This window comes from Phascolarctos cinereus, unplaced genomic scaffold, assembly GCF_003287225.1.
Source record: "Phascolarctos cinereus isolate Bilbo 61053 unplaced genomic scaffold, phaCin_HiC Scaffold_4;HRSCAF=312, whole genome shotgun sequence".
NCBI classification, from domain to species: domain Eukaryota; kingdom Metazoa; phylum Chordata; class Mammalia; order Diprotodontia; family Phascolarctidae; genus Phascolarctos; species Phascolarctos cinereus.
This window is the reverse complement of record NW_027555847.1, coordinates 107413806-107431840: the sequence shown is the minus strand read 5'-3', so window position 1 is coordinate 107431840 and position 18035 is coordinate 107413806. Positions and strand designations below refer to the sequence as shown.

The 18035-nt window shown below is 34.2% G+C and overlaps 1 protein-coding gene across 2 annotated transcripts in view; it reads right to left on the bottom strand.

Moving 5' to 3' along the window:
* The window catches only part of BNC2 (basonuclin zinc finger protein 2), a 523407-nt gene that overhangs the window by 175861 nt on the left and 329511 nt on the right, over nt 1-18035 (bottom strand). For both annotated transcript variants that reach the window (XM_078152484.1, XM_078152485.1), the window contains one exon: nt 1251-1353. In XM_078152484.1, coding sequence (XP_078008610.1) covers nt 1251-1353 — 103 coding nt within the window. The remainder of the gene's footprint in view (nt 1-1250; nt 1354-18035) is intronic.

Below are 18035 nucleotides of genomic sequence, written 5' to 3'. Positions count from 1 at the left end.
ACTACAAGGATAATGCGCCCAGTGTTGTTACAGGTTATTGTACTGGTGCTATGTGAGCAGGAACATATTCCACTGCTGTGTGTAACATGGAATTGTGTCTATCTCTGTCAAATATTCTATTTCCACCTGTGGAAATACTATGTGGATGCCTTCCTTCAATTTCTTATTCCCTTCCTCCATCACTTTGCATTAACATAAATGAAGTATCTCACACACATATATAACGACATGAAATCAGGAAGCAACAATAGATGAACACCATTTTGAGGTTCTGTGTGGAGACTAGAGATTTTACTAGAATAGCAGGAAATTTATTAAAATTCAACCCTACTGGATACTTGGCACTACAAGGGAATGAAGAGTATGCCCACTTGGGGCCAATATCCTGGAATGTCTGAATAATTTCAGGAATAGATTTCTTCTGTGAACACTATTTATCAGAATCATTCCACTTCTGTTCCCTGCCCTAATCCAGGTGAATAAAACCCTACCCACGAATTCTGTTTCTACTTTTCCTATAATGGTATGTAATAGACTTCCACTGAACATAATACAATCAAGCTACGTGTAGTGGAATTTTCGTGTTTACCTGGCAAAAAGCCACTTACATTTCAGTCTTCTCTTTGTGTATCCTTTACCTCATATTACAACAAATTAAGGTTCATTTTTACATATTATTTTCATGGACCTGGGCCAAAAAATCTTCTCCTCTCCTCTCTTACCCTTCCTTAGCCCCACGTTCTGTCTCCCCACTCTCAATTTAACATCTGGTGGCATGAATTCAGCTACTTTAGCCTATTATAAGGGTGAGCAGCCTTAGAAGTCTTTTTGCTCAGCCAGAATATCTGCCAATTTCATTCTGACATCCAGGCTTTTGAAAGGCTGACCATGGTATGTTTGAGTTTCCATAAGGCTGCTGCTATGTGCAATATGAACTCTGCAGACCAACCATACTATAAACATCTGGCCCTTCTGCTGAGAGCTGCTAGCATAGCGTTACTTCTTGGAGACTAGAATATGCTCTTTGAGCCTCACACAGAAATGGTAACAAACTGCTTCCACCAACAGTTGGAGGCAATGCCAGTAAAACTGGACCTCTCTTCTTTATCCCAGAAACTGTTCTCTCTCTCTCTCTCTCTCTCTCTCTCTCTCTCTCTCTCTCTCTCTCTCTCTCTCTCTCTCTCTCTCTCTCTCACACACACACACACACACAAAATCAAAACAGGAAGTAAAGCCCGCAATTCCCTCACCATGTGCCACCCATCCATGTTTACACTGATCGCAGGTCCTCAGGTTAATCTTCCCAGGCTGGAAACATTCACACGTGCAATTTACCAGTGTACAGCGGATGGCCTGAAAAAGGGAGAACAAAAACAACATTTAATTATCTGTCTGAATGTCTGCTTTCTCACCATTTAAAAAGGAGAAAAAAACCAAAACCTCTGGAATAGAAACACTCCTCACATTTTTAAGTAAACATCCACCAATATAAAGACATGTGTTTTAAATGAAAGTGTGGAGATGTGCAGGGAGCTGAATTGTTGTTGTTGTTTTAAGAATAAAGCTTTATAAGATATAAGCAGATTTCAAATAGATGTATGAACATCTCTGAGCAAGTTGAATAAAAAAGGTTATTTCATCAACCTAACATATCCTATTACTGTAGTGTTGGATACATCCTTAAAAGAACAGAAAGCAAAGGTTCCACCAAAGGTGGAATAAAGAAACAGATTTTTTATATAAGATTCTCTGTTTGATATACCAAGAACTCAAAGAAAAAACACTGCAGCTTAAATCTTCAAATTTAAGTTAATATGCTCAGTTGTAAGCCAACATGAAACTTCAATGCAAAAATATACATAAAAATACTAAAGTGGTACTCGTCTTTCCCTGAAGTTCATTCAAATACTTTGCTCGTCTTACAGATATGCAATAACAGAAGACAAGGACCTCAGTGGTTCATGAGAAGTAGCAAGGAACTTTGCATTTATTATGTTCCGATTATTTGTAGTTCTTGATGTAAAATCCATATCATTCTCTCACTTAGGAAATCATGACACTTTCATTATTTTCTCTCTTAGGTTAATGATGATGATGACAATAATAATAAAAAATAAGTTATTTAGGTCTGTTTGTATTTAAATCTAAACATGCAGCCTAGAAGTAGTCTTAAACGCAAACATTCTAAGTATATAAGAATATAACTGTTTCTTGTTTTAAAATTAAGAGGTTCTTTTAAAAATAACTATTAAAAAAGATCATTTCACCAGTTTATATAATGAAGTAAGTATATTTAGTCCGCATAAATGGAGTGTAACATTTTTATGGATTAAAGCCTATGTTTCTAAACTGTGCTAAAGATGAACTATGTTCCTCCAACTACTCTTAGTAAATTTATGGTGTGCCTTTGTATGAAGATGTCTAAGAAAGAAAGGATTTATTCTGATTATTCACAGATCAAGAATCTACTGTAAACACATGAACTTCCAGGAAAACATCTCTCTACAATTTTTAAAGAAATCTATGATTACTGAAATATGTCTGTGTACAGATACTACCTTCATAAACATGTAAACACACATGCATATGTATATACACATATACATACAAATAAAAGGATATAGATATATAGACAGAGAGATGGATACATACATATCTCAAATGATATCTATAACACTAAGCTCAAATAACTTACAAAGCAGAAATGCTCACTTACTTAGAAATTCTTCATTTGTATTTAAAATATTCATTTACAATGGATATTTTTCTATTAGCATGATTAAGATGAATTCTATCTACTAAAAATAGAGTTCAATGGGAATATTCTTAGTATTATCTTATTTGTTATATTTTGACTATGTAAGATCAAAGATATTAATAGATCAGATTGATATATTCATGAAGTTCCATATCTCAGTCTCTGATACAGGAATTTTTATTTTTCTACTTCTTTGCTCTCCCATCCCCTAAAACTACCTAGGCTGGCTCCCTTGCTACATTTAGGAAAATATACCACTTTCCATTATGTTAACATTTCAGGGTCCCATCTGAATGTCAACTACCCAATTACTCATTAGCTAGGTTGTAAAACATTGTTGTATGTATCAGTGATTAAAGGAATTAGTAATAAGAAGTAAGGACATGAAAGAATTGCTGACTCTAAAAGAATAATATATGCATTTGTGGGTCATGACAGCAGAAAAAATATCTACCAAAAGGTAGTTCAAAATATATTTAATAATATATAGACTCTGTAATACATAATATCATCCTTGATAAGGAATAACATTATTCAATAATATGTCCAATAATGAACTCAGGAATTAATTGAAAGTTGACAAAAATTAAAGACTCAAAAAAGAAGGAATAACTAATAGATAGATAGATGACAGAGATAGTTTTTACGGTTACAAAGTACCTGTGTCACAAAGAAGTCTGAAAAGAAAACCACCAATGGATAAATCCGTATGTTTATTCAATTCCTTAATACACTTCACATTAACAGTTTTGAAAACATATAAAGTCAAAAAATTAAAAGACAGAAACATTCCTTTACTACCTGTAGTATTATACTCATGTATGCCCACAACCAATCACCACATGGCCCCAAAACAGTGTTAGGAACTGTCTTAACTAAAAACTGCTACCATTTGAACAGAATCAACAGATAATTTTAAAAAATTTGCTCAGGCACTGGACACGATAGACTGAGCTCTGAGAAATAAATTAACAATACATATATAAAAGAATCTATTTGACAACTTTAAAATAATAAGGGTATGGCATTATAGTCTATTTCAAGAAAATTTCCCTTAACTTTAAACAGGGGTCAAAAGAATTTTCAGAACTAATGAAATTAGAAATATTTCTGGTTAGGTTTATTTAAATATATATGTATTTTTTAATTCATTTACTTATTCTTTCATTTATCCATCTACCAGTGATACTGGATTTCAATCCTACCTACTAAATTATTTGAAATATTTTGGGAACTTTTAGTTAAATTTTGCAGATATCACATCTTATCCAAAGTCCAATTCCTTTTGTGCCTAAACATTCAAATAATCAAACATCTCAACTTCTTTTCTACTGGAACAATTGAATATTCAGGTAACATTTCTTTAAATGCCAGAATGTCCACTTGCTTTAAATCCAAATTTATATGGAATATAATATTCCTATGGGTAATGATGTATATTTAAACAATATTGTCCAAATAAATATCTTGAGTGATCAGCTATTGGATTTCAAAAGAAGTTTTGTACTAAATAGCATATTTTTTGAAACAATATTGAACTTTGATATACTACACATTCTCAACAAAACAGAAGCAATGTGATCAACTGTAATGTAAGCTCACCCACACTTAAAAATAATAAATCACCAAAAAGATTTAAACCTCAAAAATGTACACACTTCAAGAATGCAGTAGGGAAGAATCCCAATGTACATGCTTTCATTTTGGAAGTTTCATTCATTTATTAAGTGACTACTGAGCGCCTATTATTTTAAAAACAGACTGCAATATACTTTTATGGAATGGAAAGAAGTATAAGATACCATCACAGGCCTCAAGGAACTAAAAATCATGAACTCAAACCTCTACTTTAAGTTTGGGGATCAGTAAGGATTTCACCCAATCTCCTACCCCTTTGGTGGAAGGAAATACATTTCTTCACATAGATAAAATATTAAGATCCTGTCGAAGGATCTTTCCACAGCTCTACTCTCTTCTATGACCCACAACTGATGGAAAACTGATGAGGGTCTGGAGAAACCCAAAAATCTCAATAAAGGTTTGGGAAGTAATAAGCCTTATTCATTCAAATATTTACTGAATATCTACAAAAATAAGAGGAAGTACGCTATGGCTAGGCTCTTTGGAGGATAAAAAGATGTGTACTACCCGATCCTTGACATGACATCCTAGAGGTTATAATTCAGTAGGACAACCTGAAAGAATTGGGTTTACAAAAGCCAGAGAAAATGTGCATAAGGTGAGTCTCAAAGCCATCTCTGAAGTACAGGAAGAGCTACCATGGTAAGCCATGAAAGAAAGGCCTAATTTAGGCATGTTGTAGATAATTAGACCTGTGATACACTGGAATATGTTATCAAAGGAAACTATGAAGGCTCTGGGGATTTTAATAGTGATAAAGAAGAAATTAAAAACAAAGAAATGTCACAATTCATAGCTTTGAGGAACTTACAAGAGAATACAAACATAAAAATAGAACCAAAACAGTAACATTAGTAAATAGCCATTCACCAAATGCATAAGTCAACTTTTGAAACTGACCAAAACAATTACAAAATATTAGAATGTTCATTAATTAGGGTTATGTTAAATACTTCTAGAGTAAAAAAAAAAAACTTGGAAAAAAAAAAGAACTCTCAGTCTATTATAGTCATCATTGTTTGGCGTTTCAAATTAACAATTTTGTGTAAACTACAGGTTTAATATAGCTTAACTGGGAATACAAAGAAAGGCAAAAACAGCCCCTGCCCTCAAGTAGCTCACATTCTAATGAGGGAGACAATATGCAAAAAACTAGATATGAAAGGCAATGTAACAAAAGAAGATACTAGCCAACTGGGGTGGGGGGTAGGAGGGCAAGGAAAAGCCTGTCTACTACAGATAATGTGAGGTAAGTGGAGTTTTGAAGGAAAGAAGAGAAAACAAGAAGTAGAAGTAAGGAATGAAGACATTCTCTGATGGGGTATATCCAATGAAAAGAAAAGAGACAGAAAATGGGAGTGCCATAAGTAAGCTAGTGTAGTTGACTCAGAATAAATAAAGGGGAGTAAAAAAAAAATTAAGGTAGAAGGGAACTGGGTTATGAAAATTTTTAAAACAAAAACCTGATATTTGATCTTAAGATAATAGGGAGCAATTGGAGCTTATTGAATAGGGGATGCTAATCAATTTGACAGCTGAGTAGAAGATGAATTGGAGCGGGAAGAGATTTAAGGGAGGGAAACTGATTAAAAGGCTATAATAATGGTCAAAGCAAGAGGTGATGAGGGCTTGAATTAGGATGGTGTATGAGTAGGCCAAGACTAAGTGACACAGAGGAGGGAGATTGTGATTGAAGAAATGACAAGATTTTTCAATGAACTGGATACTTTGGACAAGCTACTTACTAGGTTCTAGGATAAGTAAAAAGGTATGTCTCATATAGAAAAGTAAAACAACAGACAGAGAGAATATAAATAAGTCAAATTTATACCTTTTATTTTAAGGCTTAATTTTGGCTTCTAAATTTATTCTTTTCTCCAATCTAACTAATAAGAACCGCATTTCAGGGGTATAATAAGCCCAACCAAAAAAATCTTCCTAACCCAAATCCCATTTCCTTTCGTTAAATCCTTTAAGGAAACGAAATCATTAGACACATGTCATAGTGAACAGAGAATTGTCTCCAACAGTCAGGAAGAAGCTAAGTTCTCAGCACAAAGGCAGGGACTCACCTGAGTTCTCCCACATTCCCCTCGAAACAATGTCAAAATAACACCTCAAGATGAATTCTGAAGTGACAGAACCTACAAAACGATGAGGTGAAACAATTTTCCAGCCCAAGACAACTTCAAGAAAGATCTGTTTCACTGGGGTGAGAGTGGGATGCAGTCCAGCACAAGATCAGTCTAATAAGCCAGGAGGAGGCCATGGGGGGGGGGGGCGGCGTGTGACTGAATCAGCAGTGATGGTGGCTTCCAGAACTCTCTGGCCACAGACGGGGGCGGGGGGAAGGTGTCAGATAAATGATAAGAAAGCGATATCAGGGGACCCTTTGCCGACATGGGAAGCAGTGCTCAGTTGCACTGTCAATACGTGGTTCCAGGTCACAGTCCCAGGGCATAGAGAAGCATTAGCAAGAGCAGAAACCCTCATCATAATTCTAAAGCAGAAAGGACTGTTTGTGGTTGCTCACAGTTCAGAACACAAAGCCACAGAGCAGTGACCACATCTCTCCTTAGATCATATCACCTTGGGAGAGTTGAAATCTTATAGATCCCCAGAACCAGCTCTGGAAACAGAAGCATGAAAAACCTGAAGCTGCACCCCAGGAGCAGCTCCCAATTTTAACATAAAGTTAAAAGTCAAGAAATGGGCTGGGAAAATAAGCAAACAATAACAACAAAAAGAACCTGAGCATAAAAAAATTAGTATGGTGACACAGAACATTAAAACAAACTAAGACAACAAAGTCAAAACTGTTACATCCAAAGGCTCAAAGAAAAATGTGAATTGGTCTCAGGATTAAAGAAGATTCCTAGAAGAGCTCAAAAAGGATTTTAAAAATAAAATGAGAGACAGAGGAAAAATTGGGAAAAAGAATGAGAATGATGCAAGAAAATAATGAAAATAGAGTTAACAGCTTGGAAGGAAACACAAAAATACTGTAGAAAATAACACTTAAAAAAAAGAGTGGGCAAAATAATGTTTTTAAAAGGCACAAAAATCCACTGAAGAGATGATTGACTTACAAAGTAAAATTGGCAAAATGAAAAATGTATAAAAATTCACTAAAGAGAACTCCTTTAAAAGCAGGATTGGTCAAATTGGGGAAAAAAAGTATAAAGGCTCACTAAAGAAAAAAATTAGAATTGAGCAAATGAAAGACAATGACTCCATGAGACATCAAGAAATAATAAAACAAAATCAAGGGAATGAAAAAAATAGAAGAAAATGTGAAATATCTCATTGGAAAATTAACTGACCTGGAAAATAGATCCAGGAGAGATCATTTAAGAATTATAGGACTACGGGCAACTAGGTGGTGCAGTAGATAGAGTACTAGCCCTGGAGTCAGGAGGACTTGAGTTCAAATCTGGTCTCAGACCTGGCACTTGACACTTACTAGCTGTGTGACTGTGGGCAAGTCACTTAACCCCAATTGCCTTGCCCCCCCAAAAAAAGGCATTATAGGACTATCTAAAAGTCAGGATCAGAAAAGAGCCTAAACATCATATTTCAAAATATTATCCGGGGGCTGGTAGGTGGCGCAGTGGATAGAGCACCGGCCCTGGATTCAGGAGGACCTGAGTTCAAATACGACCTCAGATACTAGCTATATGACTCTGGGCAAGTCACTTAACCCCATCGCCCAACCGAAAAAAAAAAGATATTATTAAGGAAAATAGTTCTCGTATTCTAAAATCACAGGGCAAAATAGAAATTGAAAGAATTCACTGCTCACCTCCTAAAAGAGATCCCAAAATGAAAACCCCCAAGAATAACATAAGCAAATTACAGAGCTCCCAGGCCAATGAGAAAATATTGCAAGCAGCCAGAAAGAAACAGTTCAAATACTGTGGAGCCACAGTCAGGATAACATAAGATTTAGCAGCTTCTCAATTAAAGGATCAGAAGGCTCAGAATATGACATTCCAAAGGGCAAAGTAGCTAGGATTACAACCAAAATCACGTACTCAGCATAACTAAGTATAATCCTTCAGGGGGAAAAAATGGACATTTAAATAAATTGAGAACTTTCAAGCATTCCTGATGAAAAGATGAGAGCTGAATAGAAAATCTGACTTTCAAATACATTACTCAACAGGAACATAAAAAGGCAAACAAGAGAAATCATAAGGTATTCAATAACATTAAACTGTTTACATCTCAACATGGTAAGATGATACTTGTAATTCCTATAAACTTTCTCATTATTAGAGCAATTAGAAGGACTATACATAGAGGGCATGAGTATGAGTTGACTATGATAGGACAATATCTAAAAAAAAGAGGTGAGAAAGAGGGACAAACTGGGAAAGGGGTAACGCAAGGTAGAACTGGGTAAATTATCTGACATAAAAGAGGCAAGAAAGTGTTTTTTACACTGGAGGGATGGATAGATGGGAAGGTGAGGTTAGCGGATCACACTTAAACCTTACTCATCATAATTGGCTCGAAGAGGGAATTACATATATACTCTGTTGTGTATAGAAATTTATCTTACCTACAGGGAAATAGAAGGGGAAGAGGATAAAAGGGGAGGTGGTGGCAGAAGGGAAGGCAGATTGGGGGAAGCAGTGGTCTGAAGCAAAACACTTTTGAAGAGAGACAGCATGAAAGGAGAGAGGGAGCTAAGCAAAGAGAAAAAGAGGGAATGGGGGATTGAGAGACAGAGAGAGAGAGACAAAGAAAGAGAGAGACAGAATGATAAATGGGAGGGTAGCATGGAGGGAAATACACAGTAATTATAACTGTTAAAAAAAAGATTGACAGCAAGTTTCTTTGATAAATGCCTCATTTCTCAAATATATGGAGAATTGAGTCAAATTTATAAGAATACATGTTATTCCCCAATTGATAAATGGTCAAAGGACATGAACAGGCAGGCAGTTTTCAAAGAAATCAAAGCTATTAATAGACATATGAAAAAAATGCTCTAAATCACAATTGATTATAGAAATGTAAATTAAAATAACTCCGAGGTACTACCTCATACCTAACAGATTGGCCAATATGACAGAAAAGGAAAGTGATAAATTTTGGAGGTGTTGTAGAAAAATTGGGACTCTAATACCACTGTTGGTAGAATTGTGAATGGATTCAGCCATTCTGGAAAGCACTCTGGAACCATGCCCCAAAAGCTATAAAACTATGCATACCCTTTGATCCAGCAATACCACTACTAGATTTGTATTTCAAAGAGATTTTTAAGAAAAGGAAAAGGACCCATATATGCAAAAATATTTACAGCAGCTCTTTTTGTTGTGGTAAAGAAATTGAGGGATGCCCATCAACTGAGGAATATATGGTTGGGATAGAATACTGTAAGAAATGCTGAGCAGCAGGATGCTTTCAGAAAAAAACTGGAAAGGTTTTTGCATGAACCAATGCAAAGTGAAGTGAGCAGAACCAGGAAAACAGTTTACACAGTAACAGCAATACAATGATCCAAGACAATTTGGTAGGAGTTATGATGAAAAATGCTATCCATTCCCAAAGAAAGCACTGATAGCATCCGAATGCAGACTGAAGCACACTTTTTAAGCTTTCTTTATTTTTCTTTTTTTTTTCCTGGGAGGGAGGGAAGGGATTGGGAGGGTCTGTTTTCCTTCACAATATGACTAATATGGAAATATGTTATATATGACTGTATATGTATAGCCTACATCAAATTGCTAACCTTCTCAATGGGGGAGGGGGAAGGAAAATGAATGTGGAACTTAAAACTTTGTAAAATGAATTTTTAAAATTGTTTTTACATGTAATTGAAAATATAAAAAATACTTTTAAAGGAGTCAGGAAAACCTGGGTTCAAGTTTTATCTCTAATACATATTTGCTGTGGGACCTTGACCAAATTGAGAGTCACCATTGTATATAAAATTTGCTGCAGTATCTATAGAATTTCTAGCACAAGGTAATATAATGACAGCTAATGAAGACACATAAACAAAGTGAAAAAAAAACACTTTTAAAGAAGAGAATTCTAATAATAATTTTAGAAGTAATTCTATAAGCACTTCTAACTTCGATAAACCAGAATGAGAAACACAGAATCTATAAGCTCTTTGCTTAAGGAGGACAGAAGAAACCAGTGTCAACCTAATAAAATGCATTCAAGACATTTATGCAATGTTAGCATTTATTCAATCATGAGGAAAATAAAGTACTTTTAAAATATTTATATTAAATATCATGAGAGACATTAAAAAAGGAAGGTCCAAGTTTTGTTGTCAAGTTCTAAAGCTTAAAATCTCTTCAATTTCATCCATTTCAGTTACTAAAGTGCTTGTGAGCCTTACAAGAACAGAACTGCATATCTGAGTATAAGATGGTTCAGTTTCTATTAATCCTGATGATGCTTTAATTTTTCAATATATGGTAGATACCCAAATAACATTTGTTGAATAAATGAATGAATTCATTGATATGAAAGTATAATTCTTATGTGCAAATACCAGTTGTAAATGCAATTGATAGACTTCCTGAAACCATGGATTATTCAAATATGCATATCTTCTATTGCACGAATATTTTTGTAATTTCATTGCCAGTTCAATATTTCGAGGAAAACAGTAGTTTTGGTTAGCAAATGAAGAAAAAAAAACTTACTATGAATTATTATCTTTAATTGGCTAGTAAAACTACAGTAGCTTGATTTCAAATTAACAAAAATGAATTGTAACATGGTAGTCTAATACATAAAAACATATAGTGCTGATTAGATTGCTCAGTTTCCTGCGACAAATGAAATCCATTTCAATTATAGTCATTGTACTGTTTTTTTTGGGAAAATCAAGGGAAGGGCAATTTATCACAAATCACAAAATTGGTGTCTCTCTGTAAGTATGGTTAGTTACCTTCGTACTTTCACACACACAGATACATACATATAGATGTATACACACACACATCTGTCTATATACACTGAAACATGAATATATAGAATATACTTTCAAATATATGGATCCATAGGGGGCAGCTAGATGGCGCAGTGGATAGAGCACCAGCCCTGAAGTCAAGAGGACCTGAGTTCAAATGAGGCCTCAGACCAAACACTTGACACTTACTAGCTGTGTGACCCTGGGCAAGTCACTTAACCCCAATTGCCTTAAAAAAATTAAAAATTAAAAAAAACAAATATATGAATCCAACTCTCAGAAGTAGCCATTCCCCTTGATCATAACCTACTATATTAATCCACATTAACTTAAGAGTTAAGCATAAAAATCAACAGTAGGATATGACCAATTATATGAGGAGTGTGCCTATGTCTTTGTGGCATCAAAACACATGCATATTTCAGTTTCAAAAAAAAATTAGCTATAAATTACTGTTAAATAAGTTATGTTAATAAAGAGGAAATTAAAAGTCATTTCACTTATAGCAAACAAAAAAGTTTTTCCTCCTGGGTAAAAAAATAATAATTGCAATATTACCTTTATTGTATGTGTGCTTAAAAAAAAAAGGAAGGAAAATACAGCAGGACCAAGCTAGACAACTGATAATATAACAGGTAGTGCTCTTTTTATGTCTATATGTATCATCCAATTAAAAATAAGGAGATAATTAGTTTAATTTTAAAAAGCAATGAAATCATTATAATACCCAAACTACCCTCTAAGTCATTAAGCAGCTCCTCACAATGGTGTATTCTAGTTTACCAGACTCCCTTATGTGTCCCTGACTTTCTATTCAGTGCCCAACACATTATTGGTGCTCAATCAATGTTAAACAATAATCATTTCATTACACTTCAATGCTGGATTAGCAATTTTTCATTACCCTGATATACATTTTATTTATTCTCACTAATGCAATTTGAAAGGTGATAATACCATTACATTTCTCTGTGGCATTCATGAAAACAATTACTAATATAATATGAAGGGGAAGACATTAATAAGACAGAAATTTATAATGAGATGCAAGGAAAGCTGTAAACCTTTAAGTGCTTTTACTAAGGCACTGGTGGTTCCTCAGAACCTAAGAATTCAAAATAGATCCAGAAATCTGCAAACCAATTTAAATTCTAAAGTACCTAGCCAAACTGCCAAGCCGCATTGTTGTGCCATTCCATCAGTGGACATGATAGTAGAGCAACCAAGATGGGTATCCATCATTGCCCACCTAGGGCAATAAATAGCATACGTAATTCAAGTGAAAGTGGCCTTCCTAAGCAAAGGTGTCCTTTTCCAGCAAATATGTATTAGAGATACATATTAGAGATGTATTGCAGTTAAAAGAACTGATCACCTTGTTCAAAATACCACAGCAGAGAGCAATGCATCTCTTTACCATTAAGTCCATAGAAAAGATGGCCTTTTACCAAATGTATTCCAAGATTTGTCCACAAAATTTAAAATGGCAAGAAAGGAGATGAGTTGCTAACACACTGAGCTTAAAATCTAAAAAGATATCTCTTGACTATCCACAAAAATAAAGAGTGGCATTAACTTGGAAAAGACAAAAGGCTGACCAAACCCTTCCATTCTCACTTTCCCCACTGTGTCTCCTCAGATGTTTCCCTATTATTTCATCAAAGGGCTAACAGATGGGGAAAGACTCCTGCCCAGGATCTGGTAAAAAGAAAGAAGTAAGAGTTGGCTAAAAAGGGAATATTAAAAATAAGGAAATTATTAGACTGCAGGTAGAATCACAACATTTTTGAGTTAGAAGGGATCTTTAGAATTTGTTTGATCTACTTATATTGCCTATGATTTAATTCCTCCCCTAAAGTCATACTCTGATGTGTCATCATTAAAACGAGAAGAGACAGGACAATCACTACAAAGTCCTACCAAGTAGGAAAGGGCATGATGATGGGTTGTCTATCTATGGTTCTAGTACCAGCCTAGTTAAGTTCGGATAGATTCAGCACCAGAATATTGGCTATTCTGGTGCTAGTTTTTGTGTGTTTGTTTGCTTTTTCAGGCATAATCACAAAGGTGGTCTAATGGAGAGGTTGTAATCTACATCAATAGTGAGAATACTTATACCAATAAAATCATGGATCCTTGAAGTTTGTTTATTTGAATATAGACAATAATTAGGGTTTTTCCACAACCATTTCATACTATTGACTGAATCTCTTGTCAACTAAAACACCTGGGTCTCTTTCACATGGAATACTATCTAGCTATTTGCCCCCTCATTCTGAACTTGTACAATAGATTTTTTGAATCTATGTTTAAGCTTCATTTATTTTCCCTATTAAATTTCATCTTGTTCACGTTGCACCACTTTTCTACCTTGTTGTGATCTTTTTGAACTCTTAATTGTAGTATTCAGATTATTAGCTATTTTTCCCAACTCTGTATCATTGTATATTATAACGAACCAGCCTATGTCTTCCTCCATGTTAATGATAAAAATGACCTAATAGGGCTGGGTCAAGAATGGAATCTTACAGGATGCCACTGAAGACTTCTCTGCTTACACATCCTTCCATCAAAGAACACCTTTTGTGTATGAACATTCAAACAGCTAATGCCCCTAATATTTGTTACCTAGAACCCATCACAGTGCCTTGTTAGGTGCTTAATTGAATGGAGTTTTAAAAAAATAAGTTAATTATCCAGTCCATCTTTTATCACTTAGTCCAAAAGGATATCAGGAATGCCCAACACAGTGGGGAAATCTGGATAAACTACATGTTTGGCAGTTCTACTATCTGCCTAAAAGCAAGAAAGAATAAGTTGGAGTTTCAGAGGAAGTCAGATTGGGCTTTATAGATTTTCAAAAGGAAGCACACTTACTTAGAGGAGAGAATAATGTAAAAATGAGAAAAGTTTGAGAAATCTGAACTAGCTTACAGTCATCTAAACTATGTATGTCTTGATATCTCTAAATTGCCTTTTGCCAGTGATCTTTTTAATACCCATCACTATAAAAATAACCTATCACAATTACACTTGATTACAGGAAAGTATGTTTCTCTAAATATACACAAATTAGATTCATTTCATGAAAAATAACCATCTGCAAATAATAATAATAAATAATAATGATACAGTGGGAAATCTGAATGTTCTTATGCTCTGGTTTAGCTCATACCTCCACCCACCCACCATGGTCAATAGTGAAGCTTTATGTTAGTTTCATGGGTCTGTTTGGCAGATGGAATGTTGGGTTAGCCTATCAAGTAATATCTATCTATCTATCTATCTATCTATCTATCTATCTATCTATCTATCTATCTATCTATCTACCTATATGTATTCTGTATGACAGCAACATTATTTGTTTTTAAAAGTGGTTTTTCAACATTAAGAGGGCTAAATTCTGTTCTCAGATGTTCTATGTAAGGATAGAATTTGTCCTAGAGTATTGAAAGAAAAATTATTCTCTTTTTTCTTTTAAGGATCAGCTGGGGATAGGGGAGGATTATGTAAGTAAAGAAACAGAAACAAATATATATACACATATATTGAAGCATAAATATCTTTACTATTCTTAGCAATAAGTTGGGGTGAAATCAGTAAACAATTGTTTAAAAAAACCTTAAAGTTTTTAAAAAACTTATGAAAAGAAGGCTTCTAGAATAATTTGAAATTATGTTGAGTATATGTGCTATGTGCATACATGCGGTAGGTGAATCAACATAATAGGCTATAAGAGCTCTGAAGGACTGAATATGGTCCACTGGGTCAATAATCTGTGAACAACTAAGGATTTACTTGATAGACTATAAATGGTTCATAAGAAATCAAGAATCACTCCTGTCTCTCAGATCAAAATCCTATTTTCAAATAGTGCCTTTCTACAAATTAACCAAAAGGAAATAACTATGCTGAGGGTCTTACTGGTACATCAGTTAATAATTACAGCATACAAGGAAAATAATTAAAAAAGAAGTCAACTTAAAGAAATAAACTCTTACAGGTAAACACTTAAAACATATCTCTAATATATAATAGAAATTATCATGAAATTAACATTTTTAAATAGGTTTAACTCTACAGAAAAGAAACTAAAGTGGGGACACACACACATATGCATGAAAAATAGTACTATAAGATTTGTAAAGCATTTTATAGATGAAGGAATTGAATATGGCTGATTATGTAATTTGCCCAAGGTCACATAACTAGGGCTGAAATCCAGGTCTTCCTAAGTCTTTATCCAGTATATCACCCACTCACTCTACATATTCCATCATAAGCAGAACTAGGGGACAAGATTTTTCAAGTACATTTTACACTTAGAATTTCAAGGTCAAATTTATGTTTTCTTTTATCAAGATAAATAAAATGACTAAAACTGACTTTTCAGTGGGTTTCAAAGTCATCTGATTCTCTTACTTAATGCTAATTTTAAAAAAAAATTCTTTTATCCCTTTCAGGATCACAGTTATAACCTCTGAGCTAACAGAGTTTCTGTTCCAAACCCAATGGCTACTGCTAAGTTATTTTCATTATCTCAAGTAAACTATTACTTACTTTTTTTTTCAATGTTCAATTGTTAACAGCTTTACATAGCTCCCTATGTGGTTCAGGAGAAGTGGTCTGTGGAAGCCTGTTAGGAAAACATTTTGGGAAGCCTCAGTAAAGTACAAGGGAAATAGTACTGGCTTTGGAGTCAAAGGACTTTAGTTCTAATGTTATCTATACTGCTTAAAAATAGCTAACTAATAAAGATTCTTAATTTACTGATCTGAATTAATGATTATATACTCTAAATTGTCATACTTTCTCATCATCAATTTATGATAAAAGCAAGATAGGAAAAGCTGCAACTGTGTATTAAGGGGCAGGGCTTTCAACATTTAAAAAGGGGGAGGGGGGATGAATTCTTTTGCAAAGTCAAAACCACTACAATCAGTAACTATAACTTAAATCACCACTAGCACTCTAAAAAAATGAAGGTCATCATCATACACTTGTTTCCTAAATCTCATTACTTGTTCACTCTAGCTGATAAAACTACAGTTACAACATTAATCCACAAACATTTAAAGTGACTAATTGTATTAACCATTTCTGTTCGAAGTCAGTACTTTATTAACTACATTCATGACAAGGGGAAGGAGGAGGGGGAGAAGCACTAATACAAATACCTGCAAAAAAATATATTGTCGAGATTAAAATAGTAAATAGGAATTATTTTTCCTGGGTAACAAATCTGATTTATCACTTGTGCTGAAAATTGCCATTATCCCCTCTTCATCATAAGGGCAACAATGAGGAATATCTACTTTTTCTTCTTTTATTTTGCAGGAATACTGCTGAATAAAATAAAACGTGTTTCAGCATCAAGGTGTATTAACTATTGACATAAGCTCTGTCCTTTTAACTTTTGCACAAGGGAAAGAAAAATTCCAATAATTCTGAAAGAGACAGATAAAACTTTTCTCTGTGGCAAGGGCTGAGTGCTATTATATGTAACTGCTTATTAAAAAAAGAGCCTTATTGGTGCTCTCTGAAGGATTTTCTTTTATACATAGCTTTATCCTATAATTTTGTCCCTGTTGGGCACGCTGCCTAAATTTAAACACAAACAGTCAAGCAATGAAGAAACATTAACACATTTACTGTGAACAAAAACTCCCAGATGTACAGTGAAATTTTAATACATTTCAACTTATCTCTTTTACTAATGGGGAGAGTACAAACCCTGCAGGAATTCGCTCTGCAAACTGGTAATTACAGTAGACTCACTTTTTTATAATGCATATGTATAGTCAGACACAAGAACCATATGTGCCCTTTTGATGTATGTTACAATAGGAATGTTTAAAAAATATGAAAATCTACAGCAATTCTAAAGGAATGCATTATTTCTTGGAAAGGTGTCCTTTAGCTCTACAGACGGACACAAATATACATATATTTATATATCTGCTTTACATACCATGAAGCAAAGCTTTATCAGCATCCTCTTTTTATTAGTAATTTTTTTTCTATTCTCAGTATATGATGGAATAAATCTGCACCATTGGTACAAAGCTAGTTTCCATTTTAACATACCACAATTTATCACTTGAAGCTATTTTTATTGCAATCCATGTTTACTTTCCAATCCTGTCCTATGCATCTTTTTTCTAGATTAAATCTATAATTTGAGGTCTCATCAAATCTTTATGCTAAATTAATAAGGCCCCTAAATCAATTATTTCTCATTCTTTAGCTTAAGAATGAGTTTATTTGTAATTACACATTGAACCCAGTAAAGGCAGGCCTTTCTAAAGGCTTTCAGAAAAAGAGACACCTATCATATAATTGGTAATAGTAATACAAATAACTAAATGAAAGGAACCACGGTCTTCATTTCAAATCAACTTTTGGCATTTGGCATTTGTTTATCAGTTGATTGACTTTTGTTTCTGTAGGGCATTTTTTTTTTAGGAGGAAGGGAAAACATTGTTACAACTTAAAAAGGAGTTGGATGATTCAGACCAAATGTGACATAATGTTACCACACTCGTAGGACAGTTTCAATTTGAGGTTCAGGCAGCCATCTTGAAATAAAATAACAGAATTTTTTTTTAATGTTCTATGATTGGTATATTGGATAGACAGCTCGAGCTGGAGACAGAAAACCTGGGTTCAAGTTAGGCCTCTGATACAGGCTGGCTT